Source organism: Delphinus delphis, chromosome 8 (assembly GCF_949987515.2).
Source record: "Delphinus delphis chromosome 8, mDelDel1.2, whole genome shotgun sequence".
Lineage (NCBI taxonomy): Eukaryota > Metazoa > Chordata > Mammalia > Artiodactyla > Delphinidae > Delphinus > Delphinus delphis.
Genome location: NC_082690.1, coordinates 79071728 through 79084779, shown reverse-complemented (window position 1 = coordinate 79084779; position 13052 = coordinate 79071728). Strand labels below are relative to the sequence as shown.

The window sequence follows — 13052 nt, the reverse complement described above, 5'->3', positions numbered from 1 at the left end:
TCTATGGACTAACATTCATCTCTTATACTTTATTTTCCCATGGTAGGAGTATGTGCATATGAATGTTAAAAACATACTGCCACACCACTGAGATTAAAAGGACACAGCTCTTTCCCTACTTCTACTATCAGCTTATTTTCATTTTCATATAGACATCCAAGCACTAACTCTAAATCGTGAATATTCAATTAATATATTTTGAATGAAAGGCTACAACTTGATTTTATTAGAAATAGGGCAAAAAGATCTAGCATACAAAACAGGTTCTAGAACACTCAATGCTCCATAAAAGTTTCAAATGAAAAACAAATTCCAGGTACCTGTTATCATCAGGTAACTAATTGTGTAATAATTTCTACGTAATATTTTGGCTGTTAAAATACATGTATAATTTGATTTAAGTAAATACCACATATGACAGAAAATTCATTAAAAGATAAACTTTACTGTACTAATTGGTAATTCACGGAATCATATTTATTGCATATGTATCATGCACAGACACAAACAATTGTGAAATGGCAATTACCCTTAAGAAACATAATTTAACAGGAGAGGAGCCACGAGCATATGTATTTACAAAAAAAAAAAAATTGAATGTGAGCATTTAACACATAGAACAAACATTTTGTAGAAGTTTAGCAGCAGGAAAAACTCCTTTATGCAGAGAGTTAACCATAGGTATTTGGGAATAAAACAGTATTTTATCTCAGTGAGATCTTAATAGAGTCAGGGAGAAAGAATTATTGGAAATTATTTTGAAAGAATAATATGCACACTGACTGAAAGTGTAAGTCATTCTTGTAGGATACGTGTAGGTTATATGAGGCTGGAAAAGTTTTGGAAAAAAACAGATTTAGATCCTAGAGCACCAGGTTTATAACCTAGGTCACAGAGAATTATAGAAATTGTAAACAAAAGTGGAAATAGGTCAGACTTGTACTTACAAAGGACTATGTGGCTGTCAATGGGCAAGAGGCTTGTTATGGAGAACGTGGAGGTGAGATCAGTTAGAAGTCCACACAGGTGCATGCACTAGGGGGAATGAAGAGGGCCAATCTTTCAGTCCCTTAGGCAGGCGGTCAGGGAGTCAAGGCAAAAATAACCTTTTATTGCCAGGCACCCTATTGAGTACTGGGGCTACAGTGCTGGTCAAAGAGGCGGAGAAGACAAATATTAAACTAATATGCATACAAATAAACACAAACTTTATACTGCAATATATGCTAAGGGGTTATTGACAGAAAAAAGGATGTAAGAAGGAGGAGGTGTTTTTAGGAAGTTTTGCTTAGTTGTGTTGAATCTGAGGCACTGCGAAGATATCAGTGAGGAAGTGACTTCCAGGCTCTGGGTTTATACCTAAGCTATAGATGTGCAGGTCAACTACATAAAGACAGCATTTCAATCAATTGGAATAGATGTGCTGTGACAGAGATGACTAGAAGATAAAATATGTTGCAAAGAACATGACTGAACTGGCAAATACTTTATAAATTTTATCCTCCTGTCCAAGTTTCCTATGTTTACTTGTAAAGAACTGACTTTTTCACTTTATGAAATTGTAGGTTCAATACCCAGGAAGACTCTCAATTTAAGAAAAAAAAACAATAGCATGGAAATCTCTCTTCTTACAGTTGAAAGAAAATGTACAAAAGATTGTTATATCTCCTGATTGTAGAACTGCCTATACTGTAAAACAAGTCATACAAGACAAAAGAATCTATGAACAAAAAAATTAGTGATTGGTTGGGAGTCACATAAAAATTCTTTTTAAACACCTCAAAATAAATAAATGTGCCAAATTCTCTTGGAATAATCCTCTGGTTGCCAAATGGAATTTATTATTTCTACAAATATTGTTCATTGGACAAAGATTAATGTCCAGTAACATCAAAAGCTATGAAGGTTCTGCTTAACTGTTACATTCACATAACACTGCCTTTTTTATGAGTAAAGATGATCATCTAAATCATAATGGAAATTTCCTTTAGAATAACATTTAAGTATTATTTATTTATTATACAAAATTTTTCTACAAAGCACAATTTACTATTGACATCTCATTAAAAACCAAACCCTCAGAAATTTTTGATGAATGCATACTATTAGTGTATAGCATTATTTCCTCAAAATTGCAGAGCAAGAAGGAAAACTGAGATTCTGAATAAGTAAAACCCAAAGATATCAAAAAAGAAATTCTTCGCCTTGAATTCTATCAACACTGTCAGCTAACACAGAGTCCAAGTTATAAAATAACATAACCAAAAGGAATATTATCTTGTTCTTAATGAGAAAGTAAAACATATATTATCCTTTATGTAATTATGTAAAAGGAAACAGAAATAAAAGAAAGGAATGAAAGATGGCAGGACTTCTTTTTTTTTTTTGCAGTTTATGGATAAAATCCCTGATTCCATCAGTCATCCCAAATAAAACTAAGCCTTGATAGGCTTGAGTGTTCAGACAAACAAAATCTACTTCACTATTAACTTTTTTTTTTTTTTAGTTCACTGAATTTGTTTTCTGACACTTTATTCTATTGGCAAACCCTCTGTTCTTTTTTATAAAAATTTATTTATATCGTTCAGGAAAAAATAACTCAAGAAACAAATTGGCATCAGCTATACCACTGCAAAGTAAATGACATCAAGATTTATTTTTTATACATCTGACATTTAAAAAGTACAGATGTAAGTTAAGATACTCAAAAATATCAATCTAAAGTTTAGCTTACCAACAGGGACAGAATTCGAGTGCTGAAGTTCCAATTGACTAGAATCACCAGAAAGTTCAGTCAAGCAGGTTAAAGTAAAATCTGGGCTGGAATCATGCTCATGTCTGAAGCATTCAGGAGAAAGATAATCCAGTTCAAACTTCACAGCTGACATTGCAAAATTCTTAAAGAGCTATCTAAATCAAAGTTTAAACTTTGATTCAAATAGTTCAAACTACTGAAGTTTTAAAAATCATAGGAGGGGGAAAATCACTGTTTTATAATCAGTAACAACCCCAGGCTTTCCAATAATTATTTTCACTTGGAAATCTAAAAGAGATAAAACATGCAGAGCTGACTCTCTAAGAAGTTTTCTGTATTCACTCCTTTCCTAAGCAATTGACGTCAATAGGATGGATGGATTTTACAGTTGTTTTTCTTGAAGATATCTTGCTGCCTTTAAATGATAGCAGCGCTAAACCCATCTCAGAGAGGCAGCGATAGAAAGTAAAATGAGCTAAGTGAAGACATAGCCAAGGCAGCAGAGAGATGCTTTTAGTAACTTGGTATTAGAAGGTCTCATTCACATATCTCTCTGTACAAAAGATCAGCTGGGTGGGGCTAAGGACTGTCAGAGAATGTAACTTTATTCCACTGGGCAGCTCATCAGAGGAATGTCTTAATTTGGAAGGAAGTTAATTCTAAATTATATTTCCTGGGTCAGGATTGTGAGACTGTAGTCCTGATGCTTATTGAAATATGCCTGTGATTGTGGAGAGTAAAAGATGAGTTAAACTAAAAGGCTCTGCACAACAAAAGAAACAATCAACAAAATGAAAAGGCAACCTATGGAATGGGAGAAAATATTTGTAAACCATGTAACTGAAAGTGTTTAATATCCAAAATGTACAAAGAATTCACACAATGTGACAGCAAAAGAATCCAATTAAAGAATGGGCAAACAACCTGTATGTCTTGGCCAACAAGTACATGAAAAGGTGCTCAACATCACTAATCGTCAGGGAAATGCAAATAAAAAGCACAATGAGATATCACTTCACACTCATTAGAATGGCTATTACCAAAACAACAAAACAAAACAAATAAACAAGAAATAACACATGCTGACAAGGATATGGAAAAAAAGGGGTAATGTAAATTAGTGCACTGTTGGGAGAATGTGAATTAGTAAAGCCACTATGGGAAACACTATGGAGGTTCCTCAAAAAATTAAAAAAAAATAGAACGACCATATGATTCAGTAATTCCACTTCTGGATGTATATCCAAATGAAATGAAATCACTATCTTGAAGAGATATCTGCACCTCCATGTTCATTGAAGCATTTTTCACAATAGACAAGACATGAAAGCTATATAAGTGTCCGTTGATGGATAAATGGATAAAGGCAATGTGTTGTATACACAATGAACTACTATTTAACCGTTTATTTCTTCATTCAAGTGAGTATTTATTGACCCTGTATTAGGTATTAACTTAGATACAAAAATTTGTCAAGGCAGGCTCACTGGAAAGGATGTGGGCTGGATATGGTCTCAGTGGGAAAGAGAGGTGTGATTGACTAGAGATTTTAATTATGACCATGGTATTAGGTATGGCAATAGATGTGCTACACATGAGGAATGGCAATTTTACTTCCTATGTTCAGCACTCTTTGAGAAAGTAAAATATATATAATAGGTTTGCAAATCCATTAATATAAAAGGATTCTGGACAAAAAGTGACATGTGAGAGTTAGAAGGTGAGAGTTAGAGTCATAGCTAGGTTCCATAACTTAACAGAATGCAACATGGCATGATGTATATTCCATAAAGATTTAGAGAACTCATCAAAGTCAAGGGAGATACAAATTATGTTTCTCAAGCCTTCACATGCACCTGCATTTCTTGAATATACTGTTATGTCTAGAGTATGAGTTTCTAAATCTTTCTGCTTTCTTTACCCTCACAGACGATTAATGCCTCATCTTATGCTCTAAAAATGTGATTTGATTCCTCTTAGCTCTTGGCTTTAAGCCTTCTACACATTACCTACCTTTTAAACATATAGATTAGCTCTTAAAAAAATCTAGGAATTAATTTAGAATTGTCATCTGTTGCACATAGTTGTTTTATACTATTGCCTTCATTTAGACACTATAAAAATTTTAATTACAAATCTTAACTTTTTTTAATTACAAAAATATCTCTCTAGTTAACATGAAGTAACACCTCCAACTCACTGTAATAGAACTGTATTGTGAAGGATGCTTCTTTTATTTAATACAGCAGTGAGTCTGTAAACTCAGTCTCCTACTGCCATTCCTTTCATATAGAAACACATTACCTTTTACTTGGACTACTGTTTTCATCTCTTATCTGATATCTCTGCCCTCATTTTTAATTGAAGTATGACATACAATATTAAGGTAATGAATCAATATTTGGAAATATAGCAAAATGACCACCACAATGAATCTAGTTAATATCGTCACCCTAGTTACGATTTTTTTTCTTGTGATGAGAACTTTTAAGATCTACTCTCTCAGCAACTTTTTAATATACAGTACAGTATTGTTAACTATGGTCACTGTGTTGCACATTATATCCTTATGACTTATTTATTTTATAACTGCAAATTTGTACTTTTTGACCCCTTTTATCCATTTTGCCTACTTTACTCCCCACGGCCCTTATTCTAAATTTAATTAATCTGTCATTCAAACTTCCAGTTAAATAGATTCTCTTTGGGAGTGGTCAAATTTTTAACTTTAGATGAGTTTTTAAATCTCAAAAATAGTTCAAGGAAGAAAATTTTTAGATGCCTACATTCCTACCCTCCAGAATTAACCACCTTGAATATTTTGACACAACTGTTTTCAGAGATTTTTTCCAGATTTATAATTTTGAAAAATTATAGTAATAGTAATAACTTATTAAAATAATTTCCACTGGAAATAATAGCTCATTACAGATAAATCTGATACTCTCCTTTGACCTTCACTAGCCCAATGTCATTCCTTCACCCCATTCACCCCAGCACTTTCTAGGGTAAAATTCAGAGGAGGAAATTATTCAAACCCCTTAGCCAAAATAAAGTTATTCTCATATCCATTCAGGATCCACGGTTTTATAAAGTAGTACACTATGGTCCCCTAGCCTTAAATACTAAGTCTAAACACTTATTGCATTTTCTATTCCAGAACATACTTATATCTGAATAGTCCTATCTTCTTCCTTTGATATAAAAATCTGGCTTGAACAGGCCCTTTTGAAAATATTACAGCATCTGGGATGCCTTCCTTTATTCATTAGGCAGAGATGATTATCTCTCTGTCATATTCACCCATGATTATACTTCCATCATAAAACTTGTCACACTACTTTGGTGTTACTAATATTTGTGTACCCTTTGCTCCTGATCTTTGAAGGATCTGCGAACAACAGGCTGTTTCATCTTCATGTTTGCAGCTCCTGAATGAAGCATACTACTGGTCCTTTACCTGGGTGCAATAAATTTTCATTTTAGATGAAAAGTTGAGGAAAGGTGATAATGGGAATGGAGGGAGTGGAACAAGACAGAAAGAAACTCCAACTTGGCATTATTTACTCAGATTTGATAAACTGTTTTAGATGTAACAGTAGAAATAATATATACAATGTAGAATGAAAAAAGGTCAAAATATACTCATAGGTGGGTACCAATTTAAAGAATTTAGTAACTTCCCTGGTATAGAACATTTGTTTAAGAATTTAAGTTTTTAGCACCAGGAAAAGGTTCTGCTTGACTAAGAATTATTCTTATACAAAATTATGTAATATAAAAATATCAAATGAAGATGCATGTACAAGTCTTAAAATTTAAATCTGCCCTCAAGATGAGAAAAAATAATTAGTAAACGATGTCTTTTTGCAAATAACTTTCTAGTTGATATCTCCGAAATGAAGCCTTAAAATTCTGATGCAAAGAGTATTTTTGTGCTTTAAGTTTCATGTGACTCCAACCAGATCTTTCAACTTTTGGACTCTAAAATAAGATATATTGATAGAAAATGTGTTCATGATCAATTTATATTTATCAATTAACCTGGCAGATATCAAAGTAGTGGTATTTTGGGTATTGTTTTAATCTGAAAACAGAAAAGTAACTTTGCAATTACTAGCAATTATTGCCAATATTGTATAAAATCAAGTGGCATACGATTGTATGCAATATGATTGTATATGAATGTATCCAAATTATAGCTCTATTAGTTATTTCAAAATGATAGCTCTGAGCCATTTAATTAGCTGATGCTTTTAGATTAATTAGATCAAATGGTGAAAAACAAGGATGAGTGGATTTCAAACCAATAATAATGGGAAATTGGAGCTAAGGTATAGATATACAGCTGTATGGAAATGCTGGCTGATTATCTTTGGATTTATGGAGACCACCTCACCAATAGTAAATTGCCCTGCAGGATATAAACTGATCAATCACCTGTGTCTTAAATTTCAATCAAGCCAGGTGTTGCTTTGCAAAGTTGCTGAGACTATTGTACTTCCTAGGCTAGCAGCAAATTAAATGACAAGAGGACTCCTACTAATTTTAAATTAGCCTTGTGAGCCCTTTTTTTTTTTAACATCTTTACTGGAGTATAATTAATTGCTTTAAAATGTTGTGTTAGTTTCTGCTTTATAACAAAGTGAATCAGCTATACATATACATATATCCCCATATCCCCTCCCTCTTGCGTCTCCCTCCCACCCTCCCTATCCCACCCCTCTAGGTGGTCACAAAGCACCGAGCTGATCTCCCTGTGCTATGCGACTGCTTCCCACTAGCTATCTATTTTACATTTGGTAGTGTATATATGTCCATGCCACTCTGTCACTTCGTCCCAGCTTACCCTTCCCCGTCCCTGTGTCCTCAAGTCCATTCTCTATGTCTGCGTCTTTATTCCTGCGTGAGCCCTTTTTGATAAAGTTTTTCCACATTCTAAAATTAATTCCAATCTTGCCTATTGTAACATCACTGGTTATAGATTGAATATAAGGTACCAGCAGAAAGCACTAGTCCAATAGGAAACTTAGATAAAATGTGCCTCAGAAATGGAATTATTCAGGGCTTTAAGGTTAACAGAATTAATCAGACAGGGTATCTATTAAACTGAAGAAAGGGAAAGCAACAGACTGTATTAACTAGGTTTGCTGTGTATCAAACAACTGCAAAATCCTAATGTTGATTTATTGCTCATGTGTCTGTGTGTGTCATACAGAAATACAGATTAATCTTGAGCAATAAGTGGATTATTCTGAAGTAGTGACAGCTAAAAAAAATCATCTAATGTTCATGAAGATTTCACTAAAGTGACTTATAATATACTAAAGAGTTCACAAGGAGAAATCTCTAAATAAAGAAAAGAATACTTTATGTCCCAGATGGAATTTTTCATCTTTGCTCCCAATGTAATTAAGAATTAGTATATGACCTAAAATACATTAAGCCAAATAGTGGGAAAAACATCTGTTTTCACTTTTGCATTGAGCATATTTTCTAATTAATTATTCAAATATCAAAACAAAGAAATATATTTCAACAGTCTGTACATGTTTTAATCATTTTACATTCTATCTTTTCTTCAATGAGGTCAGTCAGAAGTCCCCCAGAACTAGCACTGCAGGATTATGTAAGCAGATATTTATACTGTTAGGTGGAGTTTGATAATTCTCCAAGACGCAAGATTTATTGCACTAATTGGTTTTCCTAACAGGGTTCTAAAAGCCTGTCTGCTAAAATCTGGAAGCATCTATTTCATATATGAACTCATTATTAATCCATTAAGGAATGATGACAAGTGCTAACATTTGAGTGCCTAAATATGTTTTGTGATAAGCACTTCAAATAAATTATCTTTTATAATATCACAGCTATCACAAAAGGAGTACTTTTAATGTTTACAGAAAGAAAAGAAAGACTTACAGCTAGGTTAAGTAACATTGCCAGTTTACTCAGGTAGTAATGAAGGTGCCAGGATATTGAACTAGGTCTGTGTGACCTGAAGCTTGAACACTTAACACTACTAATGTTCATTCTATATTTACTGCTTTAGATATATAATTCTAAAACCAACATTGTGAGGTTGATGTTTATATCGCCATCTTACAGGTGAGGAAACCGAAGTTAAATAATTTGCACAAGGTAACATTTTTATTTAGAGATTTGTATTTGTATTTGTAGGATTTGTATTAATGTCTTTATGACTCCAATGCCCAATTCAGCAAAAATTTGATTTGGTACTTAATACTCACAACTTCTAAAACAATCTTGTAAAAAACAAGAGAGAGAAATAAATTCAAGTTCAGAGCAATGAAATCCCATAGCAATGCTCAGGAACATGCAAGACAGAACATGGCTATTTCTAAGATGTAAAGTGAATCCACTGAAATTGGACTGCTTTTGAATTGGCCCATCAAAGACCATATTTGGGAGGTACATTTGAGCAAAAGTGAACAAAATAATTTTCCTTTATTTTATTTACTTTTTTCTTTAGTTCTCAAATTTCCAAAGGCATCATTTGAGTGAAAATGAAAGAAGCTAATAGCACTGTTCACAGAAAAAACAGACAAAACAAACGAACAAAAATTAAACTTAAAAGCTTTTGCACAGGAAAGGAAACCATAAACAACACGAAAAGACAACCCTTAGAATGGGAGAAAATATTTGCAAATGAAGCAACTGACAAAGGATTAATCTCCAAAATACACAAACAGCTCATGCAGTTCAATATCAAAAAGACAAACAACCCACTCAAGAAATGAGTGGAAGACTAAATAGACACTTCTCCAAAGACAACATACAGATGGCCAAGAGGCACATGAAAAAATGCTCAACATCACTAATTATTAGAGAAATGCAAATCAAAACTACAATGAGGTATCACCTCACACAGGTTAGAATGGGCATCCTCAGAAAATCTACAAACAACAGTTGCTTGAGAGGGTGTGGAGAAAAGGGAACCCTCTTGCACTGTTGGTGGGAATGTAAATTGATACAGCCACTATGGAGAACAGTATGGAGGTTCCTCAAAAAACTAAAAAGAGAACTACCATATGACCCAGCAATCCCACTACTGGGCATATACCCAGAGAAAACCATAATTCAAAAAGACACATGCACCCCAATGTTTATTGCAGCACCATTTACAATAGCCAGGACATGGGAACAACGTAAATGTCCATGAACAGAGGAAGGGATAAAGAAGATGTGGTACATATACATAATGGAATATTACTCAGTCATAAAAAGGAACAAAATTATGTCATTTGTAGATGTGGATGGACCTAGAGAGTGTCATACACAGTGAAGTAAGTCAGAAAGAGGAAAACAAATATTGTATATGAACGCATATATGTGGAATCTAGAAAAGTGGTATAGATGATATTATTTGCAAAACAGAAATAAAGACACAGATGTAGAGAACAAACATATGGACACCAAAGGGGGGGAAAGGGGGAGGTGGGATGAACTGGGAGATTGGGATTGACATATATATACTATTGATACTATGTATAAAATAGATAACTAATGAGAACCTACTGTATAGTTCAGGGAACTCTGCTCAGTGCTCTGTGGTGACCTTAAATGGGAAGGAAATCCAAAAAAGAGGGGATATATGTATATGTATAGCTGATTCACTTTGCTGTACAGTAGAAACTAACACAGCATTGTAAAGCAACTATACTCCAATAAAAATTAATTTAAAAAAACAGAAGTGAATAGTTGAAAGTAACACAGTTGGCAGACAAGCCTGAGTTTGAATCCTGGCTCTAGGACCCATTAACTACATGAGTTAGGGTACAATTCTTTCACCTCAAATAATTACAACTGTCTACTAAATGTAGACAATTTTAACTCACAGCATTTTTATAAAAATCAAATGATCTCAACCTATGCAAACCACCTAACACTCTGCCAGGCACAGAGTAATTACTAAACTGTTAGCTTCTCTCATTCATTCCTTCTATCTGCAGCAGACATTGCTTTGCTTAAATGAGGATTAACATTATTTTTCCCTCTATATTCCCTTTTTGTTCTTCTTGGCATGATTAACCCAACACTATTTTCAAATATCACATATATTGGATAGATATATTGAATATATATTGCACATAGCAAGGATAAAATACTGTTTCTTAAAATATTTTTCCATTATAGATAAGAAAAAATATGTATGTGAATACTGGATTGTGATATAAAATAAATTCTTACTGTGGGTCACCATCAAAATCATTTCAAGACATAGCTTAGTACAGTTCTGAGGGCAGAGTGAGCTCTAGGTAAACATGTAGTAGAATGTTTGCATCAGGTAAACATTGTGCTTGGTTTCTAGTAAAAAAAGCCCTCCTTTAAATATTCAAGACTTTTTTTCTCTTGTGTAAAAAAAGGAGGTCTTTTAAAGGAAGTTCCTAAAATCAACAGGAACCTCAACCACTGGTTGTTTTCATCCGCAAGCTTCTCTACCTGTCCAAGATGAACACTGCAGCTCTAGCCACAACATCAGCACCACACTTAATAATAAAAAGAGCCACAGAAGTATTTTCCCTCCCCTCCAAAAAATGAACTCTAAGTACCTCTTAGCTATTTGATTCCTATTTCATTCACCAGAACTTAGTTGCTTTGCTACAGAAGCTGAAAGGCAATGACTAACTGACATAAATCATTCAGTTGAGTCTCTGCTACTGCATGTATCTCTAGTGTATTCCTTTTTTTTTTTTTTAATTGCTGGGTAGTATTTCATTGTATGAATACATCACAACCGTGTTTATCCATTTTCCTACGGTTTGACATTTGGGTTGTTCTCAGTTTTACTTTATTTGTTATTATATATAATACTTTTATGAAATTTTTGTACAACTGCTTTTGTGGGCATAACTTTCATTTTTCTTTGGGAATGTCTAGGAATAGGATTGTTGGACCATGGACTTGTTTCATGCTTAACTTTGTAAGAAACTACTCAATAATTTTGAAAGTTTACTGAACTAGTTGCAATATTTTACCCTCCCACCAGCAAATTTGTATTGTTCCGCATTCTTACGAAGATTTCGTGTTTTCAATCTTTTATTTTAGCCATTCTATTAGATGTGGTGTCTCACTGTATGTCTGTGTGTGTGTGTTCTGCTCTGAATGATTATTTTTCTTTCACAAGACAAATGAAATCAACAACTTCCAGTATTTCATACACTTGTACACTTTGGAGAGCAGACTATACCATCATCTCAGGCAATATCCTGTCTTCCCTGGAATTCTTATAGATTTTGACTCAGAGATTAATCTCAAATAGTTTTGACTAAGCGGAACACATTTTTTAAAAGAATTTAAAAAATATTGCGAGTTCCTAATGTTTTATTTGCTTTATAATTGGCATACTCAACTAGAACATATGCTAAAAATGTGAAAATGTCTTTACCTTGTGTTTTTATAAAACTTAGATAAAACACCACATATATGCCAGGTGCTGATTCATACAATTTATTCATCTTCCGTAACTGCTAGTTAATTTGTATCCGTTGATATCCATCATGATCCTGCTATATAGTTTGAAGTGTTTACTAAAAAGAGGAAAGTGATTCTTCTCTAAAATATTCTCACCACACGGAAAGGATTTTCCCCCTATTTCAAGAAGCCTAAGAAATGAGTTCTAACAATGCAATGTGTACTTTTTAGCTCAAAATCAATACCAAAATGGGTTCAGTTAAATATTATCTTTTCCCTCTCCCTTTGCCTGATATCTGATAGAAGTTTAATCAGCTCCAAAACAAATCAATCATAAGCAAAATAAGAGAAGCTTGGTAATGGATAAACAACAACAAGAGCACAGCAGCATCAACAACAAAACATGATTATCCAGACTAAATACTGAGAAGCTCATCAGGCCTCCTAATTCTCTAGAATTTGAGCTATTTTTCAGAGAGATTTTTCAAGTGTCACTATATTAGGGAGCAAGCTAAAGCTACTTCCCTTAGAAAATACACAGTCTAAAGAAAGAAAAGAGGACCTGCAAATTACACGTGTTTGTAAGAGATCTGATGGTTGTGTGTATATTTATACACATCATCACTATACACATTAAAGTAAATAATTTTACAGTAGAAGACAGAAGATCAAGAGTAAGGATAGGGGGAAAAGTTATTCAATTTTTAAAAGCTCTACAAGAAAATATTTGGTTTTAAAGAGGCATAAAGGACAAAACAAATGCAATTTTGAGGGGAAGGAATAAAGAAATTGTACCAGACTATACTTAATTATACCACAGTTACCTCAGATTCAGCATATTTATTACCATACCTTTGATTCT

The 13052-nt window shown here is 33.5% G+C and overlaps 1 protein-coding gene across 1 annotated transcript in view; it reads right to left on the bottom strand.

Annotated features, from left to right (window-relative positions):
• The window catches only part of ANO3 (anoctamin 3), a 408770-nt gene extending 405882 nt beyond the window's left edge, over positions 1-2888 (bottom strand). The window contains 1 exon segment of the mRNA XM_060018617.1: positions 2734-2888. Coding sequence (XP_059874600.1) covers positions 2734-2888 — 155 coding nt within the window.
• Positions 2889-13052: the final 10164 nt, after the last annotated feature.